General features: G+C 38.6%; 1 protein-coding gene across 1 annotated transcript; it reads right to left on the reverse strand.

Moving 5' to 3' along the window:
• Positions 1 to 1,553: 1,553 nt before the first annotated feature.
• Positions 1,554 to 16,089, reverse strand: CALM2 (calmodulin 2). The gene is made up of 6 exons (XM_030310556.1): positions 15,990 to 16,089; positions 10,329 to 10,359; positions 3,507 to 3,650; positions 3,303 to 3,409; positions 2,933 to 3,068; positions 1,554 to 2,198 (listed from the first exon to the last, which is right to left on the reverse strand). Exons 1-6 carry the CDS (start codon positions 15,990 to 15,992, stop codon positions 2,170 to 2,172), a joined length of 450 nt encoding a protein of 149 aa, XP_030166416.1. The 5' UTR covers positions 15,993 to 16,089; the 3' UTR covers positions 1,554 to 2,169.
• Positions 16,090 to 19,261: the final 3,172 nt, after the last annotated feature.

Here is a 19,261-nt window from a genome sequence, read left to right on the forward strand (position 1 = left end):
GATTTGAACATAGGACTAAAGCTTTCAAAAATAGTCCTGAGTTCCATAAGATTGTTGTAGGAAGTGGAATGGAGATTTGCATCCAGCTCAGTACGTGCCAAACATGACCCACTAAATTATATAAAACTGCTCACTTCAATTTCCTATAAAAACAAAATGCCAATTTTGTGACTTTTGTGAAGATTAGAACATAAAAATCAGTATGATATACCAAAGTACCCCTAAATAGTGTCCCCTTCCACCCTGTTAACCTAGGTAAACTTCAAAACGTAGGGATTGGAAAAACTGTTGGAACTGCGAAAGATTAACTTTTACCAACTCCCTCATTTTAGAGTCATAACTGGTTTAAGAGCATAGTAACATCAACTGAACACTTACTGCAAACGCCAAGAACTATGCTAAGTACTTTACCTTCGTTATTGTAAAAGTCAAGTTAAAAACCAGTTGGCTCAACTATACCCATTTTTCAGGCAAAATAACTGAGGCTTAGAAAACACTGACCTCTTCAAGTTTTACACACAGCAGTGATATGAACACTGTTGAGATAAAACTCCAAAGCCCATGTTTAATACACTGGAGACTACTGTGACTCAACACCCAGGCATGTTAATCTTTGCCCCAAATACTTTGCTGGCCTTCCTTTTCACTTAATTATTACATGTAATGAAGGTCTCTCTATTTAATTGATTGCCTGCCTAGCATGTAATAATGTAACACCCCATTAGGATTATCAATGCCTGTAACTTCGCTCTAAAACCTACTTAGTTTCCTTTTCCTTCAGTAACCATCCACTTTTCTATTTTCTGGTAGAATAAAGGTATTGAAATAGTCCAAGATGGGCAATAGCCTGCCAAATGAATTAACCCCCTGGGAAGATAAACCTTGTGGCTACAATAATCAGAAAACAATTATACTTAATGTTTTAATCTCGGCTCTGGTTTACTATGGAATTTTGCATTAAGTATTTAAAAGGTAGCTAAAACAAACAAACAAACAAACCCTGATAACCACTTTTTGAGCTTAAGATTATAGAGAAAGCAATGGTTTAGAAGCAAGCAAAAACTAAAACCAGAAGTGCCAATCCACTCCTAAAGATAACTTTTTTGTAAAACATGTTGCAGATAGGCAGGACAACCCAAAGTTCTCTTTTGCCTTATGAAGAAGAAAAAGCACTATGAATAAAACATTAGCAAATAGAAGTAAAAGCATAATGACACCCTCCCCTTCTTTTGGATTGTTTTTTGTAACAAATATTTTAAAAAAATCATTGCATGGATGAAGTTAATACGGACAAGTGGATATGCCAAAGTTGAAAAGTAAGGAAACACTAAACACCTACGTTATGCCAGTTCTCATGTTACATACTTACAAAAAGTTTTTTAATCTTTCACTTAAACCTTTTGAAGGAAGTGTCATAATTGCAAAACTAAACACAATCTAGAGAGTAAAAACAAGCAAATAAAAACATCTAAATTATACTAAGTAAAAACCACCCCACTTGATTCTCAAAATTGACCTCAAGTTAATTAAATGACTCAGATTCAGAGCAACAGTTGGGTAAATTGTAATTTTTTTATTGGAAAACAAATATACAACTTGGAATGGATTTGAGGCAAATTGTGCCATAAGCAGATTTTCTTTAAGTGGCTAAACAAAGTTTAAAAAGCAAGTTAACAATAAAAGAAAATGTTTCTGGTACAGGACCAGCAGTACAAAAAAATAGTGTACGAGTACCTGGATAATACACCCGTTTTGCAATAGTGCAACTTTTTAAGTACATATTGTTGACTGTCCATAGTCCACGCAGAGTTACAACTCCACACTTCAACAACAACATGCTGACAATTCCTAAAGAAAACTACTTAAAAAAAAGGCATAACCCAGATGTTCCCTCGTTTGACCAACTCCATCTAAGTTTAGATGTGCAGAAGGGCTTAGATATATCCAGAGTAAGCCACATGCAACATGTTACTTGTTCATTTTTCTAAAATAAGGTTTCAGGACAATGACAGTAAGATAAGGGAAGAAAACATGGAGGAATAAGTCCTAATTACTATACATGCATATTTTTTGACAGCAGGGGGAAACCTTTTACAGATAAGTTACAAACAAAGAAAAGGCAAATAAACAATTTTGTACAAGAAATTTAACACATTCTGTACAATGTCTTCACTTTGCTGTCATCATTTGTACAAACTCTGAAAAAGAAGAAGCACACAAAAAGTGTCAATGGCAAAAGACTGACAAAACCAATCTTATTAGTCAATATCTGAACAGTCTCCATTTCCCCTTTCTTTCCTCAAAAATACCGTATGGTACAGAGGAAAGCTAGTTTACTTAGACTGTCAAGGCTGGAACTCCATAAACTAAAATTACTAAGGATCATTAACCAATAAACCAAATTAATGCTTTTAATAAGCTATTGTAAATAGAAGCATTCTTGCTCTTAAGTTTGGTATAACATGGTAATTTTGAATGGAAGCATAAGTAAACAGTTTTATACTAAAGCGAATTAGAGGAAAAATAAATCCAATGAAGGAAAGTCACCTTAATTTCATTTTGAGGATCCTGAAATAATTTTAAAGATTTTCAAACTGTTCTACAATCATTATACAAAGATCTATTCAGCAGTCTGCAGTACAGTGCTTCTCAAACTTTAATGTGCATATGAAATTGCCCAGCAATCTTGTTAAAATGTAGAGATACTAGGTATATGGATAGGACCAATAGTAAACCGTTCTAAAAAAGTTCTCAGGTGACAATTTTTGCCTAATCTATAGAAAACACTCTGAAAAGCTAAAGGTTTATAAATATAAAAACCCATTTTATCATCTTTATGAGGGGGGGAGGTCCCTAATTTTGACCTATCAGATACCTAACAAACATCAGTAACTTAAAATCAAAGTGCAGAAGGAGGTAGTGAAAGACTTACCTTCATAGTTTACTTGACCATCACCATCAATATCTGCTTCCCTGATCATTTCATCAACCTCCTCATCTGTTAACTTCTCTCCCAGGTTTGTCATCACATGGCGAAGCTCTGCTGCACTAATATAGCCGTTGCCATCCTAGAAAAAATTTAGTAAAATAAGTAAAATTACAGACTCATAGGGAAAAAAATACACTTTAGAAATATATACCAACTAAAAACAATCTATAGTTGAACTATAAATTAAAGGTCACGGAGGACAAAGCAGGATAGCCTACACTGAAATCACCATTTCTTAGTTCCAAAGTCAAGTGATGCCTTCTTGCCAAGAGTCATCCTCAAAATTTAACAAATCCAATCCTTGAATACCTACCTTATCAAACACACGGAATGCTTCTCTAATTTCTTCTTCACTGTCTGTATCTTTCATTTTTCTTGCCATCATTGTCAGAAATTCCGGGAAGTCAATTGTGCCATTTCCTGAAATGGTTTGTTTAGTTGAAATATTACAATAGGATTTAAATAACCCTCTTTGACTCCCCCTCCCCAAATAAACCCCCAATTAAAAAAAATTTACCATCAGCATCTACTTCATTAATCATGTCCTGTAACTCTGCTTCTGTGGGATTCTGCCCAAGAGATCTCATTACAGTTCCCAATTCCTTTGTTGTTATAGTTCCATCACCATCCTTGTCAAATAGTGAAAAAGCTTCTTTGAATTCTGTTTTAAAGAGAGACCAATCCAAATGTACAAATTAACAACAATAAAAAGTAACCTCCTAAATGAAATCAATTAATCAATTCTTAAAAGCAAAGATATATATGGAGGTAGCACCTGAAATCAGCTTTTGATTCCTAAAGAATTAGGTGGGAAGACCCTGTGATATTTCAAACATCTTTAGCTAATCATACCAATATGTTGTTCATATTGACCTATCAGCAATTTTTTTCACCTAAAATCTTACAGAGAGAGCTCCAATATCGAGAACATTTAAGAGTCAAAATTATTCTGGATTGAAAGAATCAAAGTTTCTCTATTTTCTACTGAAGCTCCAAATAGAAAAATAAGACTATGGTAGCTAGCATGTGTTTCCATAGAGCAACTATATGCATTCTGTCTGAAGTAATCCTCAAAAGTTAAAATTAAGCCTATTTAAGAACCTACTAATTTAAGAACAAAAAAAACTTTAAACTTCAGAACAATATGCAATAGGCTAGTTTCCTTTTCTGAGATCTAAGGAACTATCACCAAATAATCTATAATGATACTAACAATAAGATGATCAAGATATGAATGGTTAGTTTTAGCTAAGTATTGTATTACTAAAAACAAAGATAATTTAGACCTTTATTTAGAATATAAAATCCCAAGGGTGCCTGGTTGGCTCAGTCAATTAGATTGTCTCACGGATTCATGAGTTCGGGCCCATCAGGCTGTCTGCTATCAGGGCAGAGCCTGCTTCGGAAAACTGTCTCCCTCTCTCTCAAAAATAAACATTAAAAAAAAAAAATTTATATATGTATATATAATATCCCAAACTTTTAATATAGTGAAATATATTATCTTAGATCTTTAAGATGTCTTGTGAAATTATGTTCCTTTTAACTCACCACTGGATTACATAGAAAGCTGTTGGAACAACAGTCCAGAATACCTGGCTTCATCATTTATTTTATAAACTAAAGCAGAGATTAAATTTGGTAATGCAAGATCATATAAATGAGCTAGTAACAAAACCAGTATTTTCCGGTAGGGTACTTTTTAAAAAGGTATCAGACCCCATCAGCACGCAAATCCAAAAGCAGTTTCAAATTTCACAGCGCTAAGTTCCCGCAAAATATGTATCCATTTGAAAATGTGTACCTGACATGTTTTAAGAAATAGTGTGCTTCCCTCTTATATAATCCCATGTCCTACTCCTCCCAGTTTCAATCCATCATAATCTCTTCACTGGTCTCAACTACTCTTCCACTGATATCACCATTAACATATATCATGTGTCTTAAGTTTAAAACTAAATTCAGGGGCACCTGGGTGGCTCAGTCGGTTGAGCGTCCGACTTTGGCTCAGGTCATGCATGATCTCGCAGTCCGTGGGTTCAAGCCCCGCATCGGGCTCTGTGCTGACTGCTCAGAGCCTGGAGCCTGTTTCAGATTCTGTGTCTCCCACTCTCTCTGACCCTCCCCCGTTCATGCTCTGTCTCTCTCTGTCTCAAAAATAAATAAACATTAAAAAAAATAAATAAAACTAAATTCAAACTCTGTATTTTCTCTTAGGTGCCTGCCCTTATCTTCCCCCAATCTTGGGAAGCACCATCACTCACATTTCTTCTATGAATCCACTATTACAATTACTTCCAGCTCCACTCATCAGTTGAAAATGCCAAGTCTACCAGTAACGATCTAGTTGCCCAATCGAACAACTGTGCTTAAGTATGTGAGGCCATATAGCATAGAAACTAAAAAGCAGACTTTGGAACTCAACCACTTGGGTTAAATATCAGCTCTGCTACTTACTAGTAATGTAACCTTAGGCAAGTTAAGTTACTACCTCAGCTTCCTCCTTTTTGTTAAACAGGAATAAGTGAACCTACTTACTAAGTTTATGAATTTAATTGATAAGCATAAAGCACTCAGAGCTATGTCTGACAAGTGTCAAGAAAAAGATGATCTCATTTTCCTGCAGCATCCAAAACACTGAAAAAATTCTAAACTTCTCTTGGCTTTCACAACAGTACTTCAGTTTACTTCCTACCTTACATTGTCAAAGGCTCTTGCTCCCATTTATCTCTCTCACATGTAGATATGACCAATCTTCTTATCCCTTTTCTTCTCTCTGGCCATTTCATTGATGCCCACTTATAATGAAGACTTCTTTAGCCTACTGGTCTCTCTCCTTAACATAATACAGTAGTTCCCCCACCCACAGTTTCACTGTTGTTTCAGTTACCAACACCAACTGCAGTCCAGAAACAGGTGATCTTTTTGGCATACTGTCAAGTCAATAGCAGCCTAACACACTACATCACAATGCCTACCTTATTCACTACACTTCATATCATCACACAATAATTTTATTATCTTACATCATCATAAGGGTGAATACGCTATATGAGAGACCACACTCATGTTAACTTATATTACAGCACATTGTTATTATTGTTACTGTTGTTCATCTTTTATTGCACCTAATTTATAAATTAAACTGTATCATAGGTATGTGTGCATAGGAAAAACTAGAGTTTGGTACTGTCAGTGGTTTCAGGCATCCACTTGGTTCTTAGAATGTATCCCTCCCCACCCTATAGTACCTTTATTTTGGACTTCCTAAAAGACATCGCCCCTGGCTGACCCCAAGTAAGACTTACAAAAAAGAATTCTATATTCCCCAGCAACCCTAGGAATGCAAGCAGAAGACATTTTTAACTCTTTCCCTCTGAACACTGCTTCATTCCTTTTACATCTCTACAAGACATTATCTTGTTTCATGGCCCTGTCATCTTTTGCTTAGACCATTACAACAGCCTTCTAACTGGATTCTTTATTTAAAATTACCCACAGAGGCACCTGGGTGGCTCAGTGGGTTAAGCATCAAACTTGGGCTCAGGTCGTGGTCTCACAGATCAGGAGTTCTAGCCCCCCCATTAGGCTCTGCGCTGACAGCTCAGAGCCTGGAGCCTGCTTCAGATTATGTGTCTCCCTCTATGCCCCTCCCCCGCTGTGTTCACTCTCTCTCTCTCAAAAATAAATACTAAAAAAAAAATAAAATAAAATTACCCACACAACTATCTGGTGCTATTACTACTTTTTTAGATTACCACATTACCTTCTTCTGCTTAAAATCTCTTAACTGTTTAGCTTTAGACCAAGTTATCACTGACTAGTTGGGTAATTTACTACAGTCAGTAACAAGACAATTCCATTCCATTTAATATTGTTTGTTTTCAGACAAACTCCCCTTGTTTCAGAAGCTTAGTGGCAAAGAATTGATTTTTACAAAATTAGCATACAATAGATTAACTAGATTGACTCAATGACAAAAACAGATCAATAAATCCCACAAGTAGTAGAATTTGAAGACATTTCCATTTTACTCAGGTTGTCCCCCCTGCCCCAAGCAGGACATAGAAATACTGACTAGAAATGCATAAACTACTAGGGTCTGAACACATGGCATCTATCATCTAATAACTTAAGTCACAAGAAAATTATCTTTATGTATAGATGTACACCATTCTAAACAGAAATTCCCATGAATGACTTAAATCAAATGCCTGTTTACCAACTTCCAAGTATTTAGAAAATTCTGAACTTAATAATCTCACAAAGGGCATGTATCAGACTTTTGTTGGCACTACGTAAACTAAGATTATTATTTTTATCAAGTAAGTTTTACCCCTACACTGGAACTTCAAAAAAGAAAAATTCTTGTTAGGTTTTTCTTATTAGTCCCCTAAATGTCAAACACCAACAACTGACATCACGGCAGGGTCATTCAACAAAATTAACTTGTTAGTAAGGTCACACTGGACTCTTCTGGATTGCCTTTTAAGACTAGGTAATGTGAACAATTCCAGTAACTTCACCTAAACAAACATGCTTTTTCTACATTAAGTTATTTGCTGTTAGAATTTCTAAACAAATCTGAAGTAATAATGGTTATCATATGGAGATAAAAATAGCTTAAAAAGTACCTTAGTATATTCAATGTTGATTTATTTATTAAGCTTGTTAACATTTCATTTTTTGATAAGGACTCTAAAATGTTACTAGCTCCCAGTGATTACAATTTATCAGGATAAAGAAAATAATTTGCCTCCACCTCAAAGGTGGACATTAAAACAATCAAATTAGGAGGAAGGGATTTTCGAAGGAAGCAGAATAACTCTTAGGATACACTAGATGGTGTTCTGGAACATGTTTAAAGTGTATCCATTCTTCAGTCCTTACTATGTGGGAGGCACAGGGGATATAAGAGGCAACAAAAAGGTCCCTGATCTCACAGGGTTTTATTTTAGTAGAATAAAAGCATTGGCTTCTCTAAAGGTTCACTAAACCTGGGGTCCAAGGAATGGTTTTAAAAGCCTAGGAAGGGGCACCTGGGTGGCTGAGCTGGTTAAGCGCCTGACTCTTGATTTCAGCTCAGGTCATGATCTCGTGGTTTAGGAGTTCAACCCCCACATCGGGCTCTGTGCTGTCATGATAGTGTGGAGCCTGACTGGGATTCTCTCCCTCCCTCCCTGCCCATCCCCTGCTTATTTTCTCTCTCAAAATAAACAAACAAACAGAATAAAAATAAATAAAAGCCTAGGAAAATGCAGGGTAGGAACATAATCTAAAATATAAAATAGATTTTCTCCCATCCCCACTGGAAATTTAATTATATGATGAAAGTCAATGAAAAGACCACATTTATCCTAAAGTGAATGCTCCAGTGAACTACTGCTAGAATTCTTTATGAAAATGCTATCAGTCTTTGAAGACTGATCCTCATCTATTTAATAGAAACAAAGTATTTTGTTTTGATAATTAGTTGTATGTGTGGTTGGGAGGGCAATAATGAGCCCACAGGTATGTGACAGATACCTTAAATGATACATTTTAAAGTGAACATGCTGTGTTATATACAGCAGGAATAACTATCTGACTAGGAATACCAAGAAATGAAAGGCAGACAGGGAGGTAAATGTATTAGAGAAGAATTTAAGACCGGAAATATTAATTAGCCCTTCAGATCCTAAAGGAGACATTATTAAAAACAACAACACTACTTTAGAGTAATTTACATTTCACGGACACATTTAAAATAATATAAATGAACAAAGAAACTATTTCCAAAGCTCTGCTTGACTGCTTCAGCACTCAGTACATGCAATTTATCAATCCCAGAAAGCAATTCTCAGATTTAAGTCAAATTCACAAAAATAAGTAAAAATAAAACTTACTTATATATTTGGTCCTTAATGCTAAGGAGCTTTCTACTCTACACAGTCCTATGAAATAGTATTTGTGATGAATGTTTGAGGAGACTAGTGATTTCTGGGTCCTCCAAATTTGTGTTTACATTGGTGGGGGCTTACTTTAAATGGGATATATATTGGAGTTCCAACTGGGCTTCTCAGTTTTCTCTAGCATTAAAAAAAAAAAAATGCTTTAGCGATTTGGAACACTTCAAACTTCTTGCCTACCAGGAAAACTGGTAGTTAAAACTGCTTGATACTTGTGTTAATAAAGTCTGAAGAAAGTAAAGGAAGAGTTTGAAAAGCATTTTAACACTACAATGAATTAAAAAGAAAAAAAAATCTTTTGCTAGTTTCTCCAACATTTTGATGTTAACCAGCCATCACAAAGTGTTAGAATAAAATCAAAAGTACCAATATTTAATGTTACCACATAAAGACAACATGACAAGTTTCACGTAACAATTTCACTTATTGCCATAGCAAGATTTAAAAGCTCATTTCAATAGCTGTTACTGTTCTTTAAGACAAAATTCAACTTATTACACATTTGTAAAACAGAATGATTAACTTTTGGATTTAAGTCTTTCTCTAGAGATAATGGTTATCTCCGATTGATCCCATGTGCAATTCTAAGGTTAAAATATTAGCTACTTTAAATTGGGGTAAATTCAATGTTCCCATCCTGATTCAACATTTCAAATTACCTATTAATTACTACTTGGCTCTTTTCTTCTTGTGAAGAGTAGTTTGGAGTTGGCAGTGTTAAAAACTACCCAGAATTCATGTCTGAAAGATAATCTTCAAGAAAAACAAAGACCACCACCACCAAGCTCCAAAGTATATACCCACATAGCCAAAAAACTTGCCTTAAAAAAAATTTTTTTAATGTTTGTGAGCCTGATGCAGGGCTCGAATTTACCAGCTGTGAGGTCATGACCGGAGTCCAAGTCTCAGACTCAGCCGATTAAGCCAACCAGGTGCCCCAAAAACCTGCCTTTATTTAAGGTTAGCCCCATACATCTTTCACAGGCAAGCGTACCTTCTCATTTGACAAAGCAGATTCAATTACTATGTTACGTTACACTCATTTTTACTATCTACTGCATAGAGCAAAGCAAAGTGAGTGTGTGTGTGTGATAATTTTTTTTAACGTTTCACTTCATTTTTGAGAGAGAGGAGAAAGAATGCGAGCGGGGCAGGGGCAGACACAGAGAGGGACTGAAGATCCAAAGCGCACTCTGTGCTAAGAGTGGACAGCCCGATGAGGGGCTTGAACTCACGAACTGTGAGATCATGACCTGGGCCGAAATCATACATTTAACCGACTGAGCCACCCAGGCACCCCCAAAGTGAATTCTTTCATACAAGTAACTTATTTTGAGGTTGGCTATTCACTTTATAATGAAATCTAATGGGTACAATTTATTATTTCTTACCTGCAATCTGCTCTTCAGTCAGTTGGTCAGCCTACAAAGAGATCACAGAGATAGGTAAGTGACTTCAGAGTATACAGATTAGCAGTTAAATTAAGAAACAAGTTTTAAAACTTTCAAGTTTCACCTTGTACCATAAACTGCATTTAGTCTAACATTCCTTAGTATGAGCAAGAGAGAAAATGCATGTGAAAAATGAAAGTGTCTTGACCAAGTTTAATATTTAAACCAAGCTATTATTTCAGAATACATATTGAAGTCCAAATTTCACAAAAACTGAGGGGGAAAAAAAGCAATTTGGCATACTAGAATACTAGAGAGTTTAAATGGAGTTGTTATTCTTCTAAAGCAAGGATAGAATCCAACAAAAACATTATTTCCTTTCTCAAAATTAGGATACCTAAACTTAAGCTCACCTCCTCTGTTAGATGAAAACCACTATTAGAAGAAATGTCCACTGAACCAAAAATAATGTCCAAGGACTACATTCAAAGTTATCCCTATAAAAGGTTAAACACATCATTTGGACATGAAAAGGATTTTCCAAACCTTAAAAAAAAAAAAAAATACTAAGTGAAAATCCCATCTATTATAAAGATAAAACTCCAAGCTGTCCTAGTTGAGGCAACAGGAACGCTACCAGTTTTTACTTCTCCTCACCTGCCAGGCAACTGCAGGGAATCCAGGATTCTAACCACTCGAACTACATTATTTACTAAATGTTAAATCCAGCTATCCATTTTCTCTTGACTTTTAAAACCCCAAAGTGAACCTAAGGTTTGTGATTTTTTTTTTTTAACACTGAGAGGAGTTACTTATTTTTGCTTAAAAAAAAAAAAAATGCCCAGGCATTTGCTAAAGTCCATTATATACATGGTTTTTATTCAATCTTCATAATAACTCTGTATTGGTATCATTCTTTATCATACAGATAGGGAAAGAGGTTCAGGTTAAATTTCTGGGAGGAGTACAAAATTAGTACCTAGTAAAGTCAGAATTAAACAAAAGGTGTTAGACATACTCAATACCTCTAAGTTTTAAATGCAGAGTACCATAATTTATAAACATATCTAAAAAATACCAAGGCTTCTTGTGCTTCATGTGGCCTTCATCCTCGAACATTTCACCACTTACTAGTACATAAACCCATGAAACAACCCATGTGGTACTGAGAAGCCAGAACAAGAAACTACCTTCTAATATCCTTACCCATATGAAATCAAGCATTCTGTGATTAATCCATTCTTTTACTGGTATGAAAGAATAAACACTGCCTGGTTTCACTCTTTTAAAGGAACACAGCTCTGGAAAAAAAATAACTTGATATAGAATAATAGCATCACATTTTTTCTAGTGGACAGCATGACAAAATGTGGGAAGGACCCAGAAAGCTTGCAAGTTTCTCTCCCTGCTCAACAGTTTTCATTTGACCTCAAAGCAAACTCAACTAGTTTCTATTTAAAAAAAGAAAAAAAGCCAAAGGTCTGGTATCTTAAAATTGAAGAGGCAATAATTAAGCTCAAATGCAGAAGTTGAAAAAAACCCCAACTTTTATCCTTCCAAATCCCAATCTTCCACCAAGTATCTGATATAAAATCAGTCCTATGTTGTTTTCCCTATGGATTAAGACTTAAAACACAGTAAATCCACTGACTTGGTGTTTACTTTGTTAGAGACTATAAAGGATTTACTTCTAATCCGATCCCATTTTGCAGGATTTCTATCATTTATGAAGAAAGGGCAGAGTAGACAAAAAAGGATGGCGTTTTGAGTCATTGGACTAATATCCAAGAGCTTTGCCACTTAATAGCCATGTGACCTTGGACAGGTTACTCAACTGCTCATAGTCAATTTCATCTGTACAATACCTACCTTACAAGGTTATGGTGCACAGTAAGAAACTATGTGAAGGGCCAGCCCCAAGAATTCAATGATAATTATTTTATTTATGTTAACTTATCGAAAAACCTACAATGTTAAATATGAACCTGACTATAGTCAACTTCCACAGACAGACATGCATGGCATCATCATCTCGTTACAGACAGTAGCAGGGCCTTCATTAAAGATCTCACAGACTGTATCATATGCAGGTATTTTGAAGTCTATTTTCGTCCGGCTATACTTTGTCTTTTATACCAGTCATCTTAACTCCAGTCTATATTACCAGATTACTTCTTATGAAATACTTTGGAGGATCAAAATATACATAAGCACGTGTGCTTCTCTTGTCATGTAATATGGAGATACCTATTTAAAATTTATCCTTTCTACAAAGTTAAGTTCAAAATGTATTATTGCCACATGGAAGTTTTTTTCTTAATTTTACTTTTCCCATCCATTTACAATTAAAAGCACTATATTGTAACTCGGCATTCTGTTTGATAGTTTATTCCTTAAAGCTTATTTGTGAATTTTTCTAAGAATGTGTTTTCTTAGAGGTAGAAAGATGACAAGATGGCATGGGGCCATTACATTTTGTTACTCAGCCTTCAAAGTGCTCCTGGATTTTGCTTGCATTGTTTCATGAAACTTAAAGAAATTTTCGTATTTACTACTAAACCAGAGTTCAAGCTTTTAAAATAAACTTTATCAGCAACATTCAGATTAAGGCCTACTAAAAGCAAAAATACACGACTCCCTAGCACTCTAATTTGTAAGCCTTTTCCAACTACATGCAAATAAATCTGGTTCTTATTTCTGTCTATGGAGAATGCCATTTTCTTAGAAGAACGAGAAGAATTATACTTTTGGGAAAACTCAAGTTCATTAACATGTGTGTTTATCTCAGTAAAGTGAAGAACAATCCACTAGAAAGATGACTAGTTCTTACTCCTTTATTTCTACAATTGATAGAATTTCTACTGTTCTGGTCACTACAGAGAAAGCTTCCAGGCATAGCACGCTCTCAGGTTCCACATCAGACCTACTGAAGTACAATCTGCATTTTGAAGAACCACAGGTGATTTGTAAACATTGAGAAACACTAATCTAGACTAATGTGTGACCTGAAAAGTGAATGTTTTATGTACCTACTAAACATTTCCTAAGTGGCATTCAAAAGTAGACATGGATACTCTTGGAACTTATCTAGTGAATGGCAGTTTAAAAATAATCCAAAACTCTTATTTGAATAAATAGACGAATCCATAGGCTTAAAACGGAACATAAACTTCTAGCTTTCATTCATTCCTCTTAATTCCAAGTTTTACTTAGATACAACAAAGGCTTACTAAGTTTTTTCTACATTTCAGAAGTCAGAGTATTTATTTTACCTATATCAAAACAGTCTTTAAATTATTTTAGTAAACATATAATTCTGACAGAACAGTACTATGTAGCATCATATAAAGAAACCACTAGAACAAATTATTTCACAGAAATTAGGGTCTTTACTAAAGGTCTAATTTGATCATTATAACTAAATCTAGAAACTTCTATATATTTTAACAAGGCCATAGTGGATTTCCTCAGTTTAACAGAGATGCCCTTGCATATTGATGCAATAATGATTATTTAAACAAGCACAAAAACTTTCTACCTCTTCACATCTTTTACTTATCAGTTGGGCCCCAAGTCTTCTTAAAGCAATCCCCCGCCCTTTCAATGAGCATGTATCAACTACATATAAACCCAAGAACTATGGGAGCAATCTTACTCCGCTTCCACACAAATTTTTATTCTATAAGTTGATAAGAGTCCTAATTTTAAATCTCCAGGTTTTAAAATTATGAAGTTACCTTAAGACAACTTCCTAATTAATTAACAATGACGGTCAATAGAACGCACCAATAGTGTAAACAGGAACTACAAAAGCTTATCCCTGGCATAGGACCATGAAAGCGTACATACATAACAAACTGCATGCATTACCAAGAAAATCTATTCGAGCTCCCGATTCAATGATTAGACTGATTAGGAAAAAACTTTACCATTCATTTGAAAACATTTTTAAAAATTTACCCCACAATTTAGAATCTTGATTACATGCATATAATGTACACCTTGTTTCACCTAAAAGAGTAAATTCAACTAGTATATTCAAATCCGGAATAATTTAAAATAATCACAACAGAACCAGTGCATCAAACTTAAATAATCACTCGTTTATCCAAGGCGAACTCCTCGCCCCACACCCATACAGGCTGGAGGTTTCAGTTGGCAAGAATTCCCAACTCCTGCTTAAGATGTCACCTTGCCTTCTGGACACACCCATCGCTGTAACCACTTGGCAGACGTTAACACAAAATAGGTATTGCAAATTACCGCCCTCATTAGATTTTTTTTTTTTTAAACAGGAAAAAACCAGGAGTTCCGGTCTCAAGTGACGGGAAAATACTTTTAAACTTCCCTGCTCCCCCCGCCCTCGGTATATTCTTGTTATCACTACCGTATTTGATACCCATTACTGAATAAACGAATTGAGCTGCACGTTAAGATGGTCTGGCAATTTCTGTAAGGAAATACGACTTTTTCAAGGGGGTGGGAGCGGGGGCAATTCTGTGCATGTGGTTCTTTGACATTAGGAGTGCACGTGAGTACTCAAGAATAGGATATAGACACTGGCTCTTTCCAACTACTGCGGGAGGATAAAAGCGACTTTCAACAGAACCGCAGTCACCCCAAAGCTTGCTTTCCGTAGGTGAACAGGAAACGCCTTTCAGATCCAAGCTGGAGCTGATGACTTTCTCTAACAAGAAGACGCGCACTGTAAGGATGCGACAGACTTCAGGTATGCAGCTCATTTCAATGACAAAGCCACTTAGAAGAAAAAAAATTTGTTTTCAATTGTCCAACCAGGGGTGGTGGAAAAGGCCCAGAGCCCAAATGGAGCGGAAAGAGCAGGATTCAACGAGCTTCCTTCTCGCCACCAGAGGGGGATGGGAAACTGCCGAGGCCGCCCTCCCCCACCCGTCCCCAACCGGCGGGCCCCGCAGCGCCGCGGGCCGATACCTCCGCAGCCCTGCAGGTGCCAGCGCAGCAGCTGGGGCGCAAGCCGAGTCAAGCGGGCGGCGGCCACGGCCCCGCCGCCCCGCCCCCCGGCCGCTCCCCGCGCGGCTCCGGCTCAGCCCACACAGCGCGCCGCGCCCACTCGCGCGGCCCCCGGCACCCCCCCTCCACCGGCACGCGGGGGATGCGGGCTAACGGCGGCGCTGGCGCTCACCCCGGGCCTCGCGCTCCCTCCCGCCCCCTCGGCGCATGGCGGCCGCAAGCGGACAAAGGCGCTTCCTGGCGCCAGCACTAACCGTCCGTTGGGCTTTTGAATCCAACCCCAGGGCTGACCTTTCGGGATGCCAGACCCGAGGCTTTTGCCCCCCACCCCCTGCCCTTCCACTCTCTTGCCTCCACCATGTGCTGGGCTACCCCTCAACCCGGATCTATGATCCTCACCCAGCCAAGCCCCTGAGGAGCTTCGCTGCCTCGTAGGCAATGCTCCCAGCCCCCAATTCGCCGGGGGACACCTCCCTAAGGAGGATAAGGATGGGGGAGCACCTGCGACGCAACCGCCGCGGTGCCCCCAGTCTCTTTCGCGCCATCTCTCTGGCAAAGACCACTCCTGATGGGTGTGGGGGAGCAGAGTTCCCTTTCTTTCACAAATTCGCTTCAATCTCGCCCCCCCCCCCCACCTCAGGCCAAGCGTCGGCAGCTTAGCGACGCACTCACCATGCTGCAAGCGCTACCGGTCTCTGAGAAGCGACCACACAACCAGTCAGCTCGCTCGCCCTACTCGGACTAATTCTCCTCCTCCGCCCCCAGCGCCTCATAAACACCTCCCTCCGCCAGATCCCTCCGCCGCATGCCAGATAACGGAACATCGCAAACGAGTCCCGGCCAACCCCCTCCTCTCTAACTCTTTTCAAGACTCCTTTATCCATTGTTATTTACTCGACGAGGCAAGAGATAAAGGGAAGCGGGCGAACGAATGACGTGAGTGGGTTTCACTCCCCAGCCAGCCCGTTAAAAGGCCAGTGGAGTCGCGCTCGAAGGGCCCTACTTTGCGGCGCGGAGGAGCATCGTGGTGGCGATTTGTAGCCCGACGATCGTTGAGACGGCCTCCGATTGGCTGGTTCGTACCTGCAATGCGTCACTCGAGCTCGCAGCCGCCGCCGGGACGCGGTGCGGCTTCTGCCGTTGCTGGTCTGGCCGCGCTGTCCTGGCAACTGCGCCAGGCGGCAGAGTCGCTTCCCTTGCGCTTGGCTGGAGAACCTTCCTCCTCCACCCATCCTTCTCTCCCACACTCACACATACACTTTCCCGCCCCTTGTGCAGGGGTAGGCGAAAACACCTTAGGCAGATAAAGAATGACGCTGAAAGACCCCAGGAAACCTGTACCCCGCGCTCAGCTTCTCGGCCTCGTGGAGGTCACACGTTTTCCATTTTACTCCACGAAACCAATAAAAATCTAGGTAAGGATAAATGCAGCTGCTTAGCTGCGAGACTAATCCGAAAGGGTCTTCCGTTTAGACTTGCCATGCGCCTTTCTTACCAGGGGGTCCTTTCCCAGAAAAAGTCACTCAGAAACCACCTCTCCGAGATTCTGTCGGATTAGTCACCCCCAAAGCCCCTTGATAGTGTGGAATAAAGGGTCCTCGTTTGGAGTCAGACCTGGGTGCAAGTGTTGGTTGGTCCAGTTTGTTAGATGTGTGACCTTGGAGGAGTCATTTAATCTTTAGCCTCATTTGTAAAATGGAGGTAATAGTTATCTCAAAAGCTTATAGTAAGGATTAGAATAATATGAAAATTAGATTAATGTAAAATGTTAAAGTTTCTGGCACAGGGTAAGCACCCAAGTTGTCACTGTAATATACCTTACCCTCATTACAAATTTGCCCATTTGTGTCTCCAACCTCTCAGATTTAAACGGACGTTTAAAAAAACTTGTCAGAGTTCACTCCTTGAAATGGGAACCCTTGTGTACTGTTGATGGGAACCTAAAATGGTACAGCCACTGTGGAAAAACAGTATGGCAGTCTCTTTAAAAATTGAAAGAGAATTCCCATATGATCCAACAATTCCACTTCTAGGTATGTACCCAGAAGAACTGAAAGTAAGATCTTGAAGAGCTATTGGTATGCCCATATTCAAGGCAGCGTTATTCGCTATAGCTAAAACTTGGAAGCAACACAAGAATGGATAAGCAAAATGTGGTATATACATACAATGGAATGTTATTCCGCCTTGAAAAGGAAGAAAATTCTACAACATGCCACCACATGAATGAACCTTGAGGACATTATGTGGTAAGTGAGAAATAAGCTAGTCACAAAAAGAGAGATACTATATGATTCCATTTTTTTTTAATGTTTATTTATTTTTGAGAGAGAGAAAGAACAGGGAGGGGCAGAGAGGGAGGGAGACAGAATCCCAAGCAGGCTCCAGCTGTCAGCACAGAGCCCGATGTGGGGTCGAACTCTTGGACTGCAAGATCATGACCTGAGCCGAAGTTGGATGCTTAACCGACCTAGCCACCCCTGATTCCATTTATATGAGGAACTTAGAGTAGTCAAAATCACAGAGACAGATAGTAATCTACTAGGGGCTTACAACTAGATTATTAGATAGTGATTACCAGGGTCTGGGGCAGGGGGACTGGAGAGTTACTGTTTAATGGGTATGGAGTTTCATATCTACAAATGAAAAGAGTTATAAGGATGGATGGTGGAGATATTTGTACAACATTATGAATGTATGTAATATCACTGAACTGTACACTTAAAAATGGTTAAGGTGGTCAATTTTATGTGTATTTTATCACACGCATTTTTTTTTTAATTAGCTCCTTAGTCCCACCCCAAATAGGTAAGCATATTCATAACCTGGAACATTTAATAATCGGATAGTGAACACCTGTGTGAGTTCAATTTGACTGCATTGTAGTTGTTACCATAGAAGGGGTTTACAAGGCACAGAGGAGAAGACCTTAGCGCACCACAGAGGTTCCAAAAGGGATTTCTAAAGAAGATAACTCCTAAATTGAGTCTGTTATGATAAATGGCCTAGGAAACAGGCAAAAGGCAGGGAGGAAAAGAGAAGTAAGTTCCAGATGAAAGAAAACAGAGCAAAGGCCAAGAGGCATGCAATTTGATTGCATGGCCTGGTGGAGGAGCTGCCAGTGATTAGGCATTACTAGAACCTGCCAGGCACAGGAGAGGGTTGCTGGGAAGTTAGGAAGGAACTAGGGTTTAATGCTCAGACTGCATTTCCTCAAGAAGGTTGTTGGTAGAGCTGCTGTCCAGAAGAATCATCTTAGGCCACATTAAACCCTTAAAATTTCCCAGTAAAAAGCACAGGCATGTGGACCCTTGAAACCTAAGCAAGCAGCATTTTTAGCAGGCCAAGGTGAAATCTTGCCTACTGAGAAGAAGTTTGCCCAGCAAGACCAAGATGTTCTGTAACTGCTATCTGCACATACTTGGAAAGCTTCAGTGGAATTTAACCTCCTTTAGCCTATTTAGACATTTCTTCATACCATCAAAAGTATTTACTAGGCCAGGGATGGATCCTCTTTCTTTCAGTCATGTAAATCAGACATAAAGTAAGTGCTCTTTCAATTAGTATTGGCAGCACTGTGACCTTCCTTTCAGATGAATGGCTATTTAATGAAAACTCAGGATCCTGTGCTTCTACTGTCCTTGCCAATGTAGTGATGTGATGAGGCGGGGGTGGGGGAGGTAATTAACTTTATCCCACAAATGAAATACCATTGAGAATGTTAGTTAAAAGTGGGTACCTCTGCTTCAGAATCTAAGCTGGAGACACAGACCTAAGGCCATGGTTCCTGTACTGTTCATTCTGGTAGCTCTCACGTCTTTCAAGGTATTCCTCAGAAATTTGTCTCTGATTCTTCCTCAGATGGAAAAGCCATCAACAATCTTTTCTCTCAGCTTAGTCACTAAAAATATTCTCTCTTCACACAGTACCCCGTCAGTATGCAT

The sequence above is a fragment of the Lynx canadensis genome, chromosome A3, assembly GCF_007474595.2.
Source record: "Lynx canadensis isolate LIC74 chromosome A3, mLynCan4.pri.v2, whole genome shotgun sequence".
Classification (NCBI taxonomy): Eukaryota; Metazoa; Chordata; class Mammalia; order Carnivora; family Felidae; genus Lynx; species Lynx canadensis.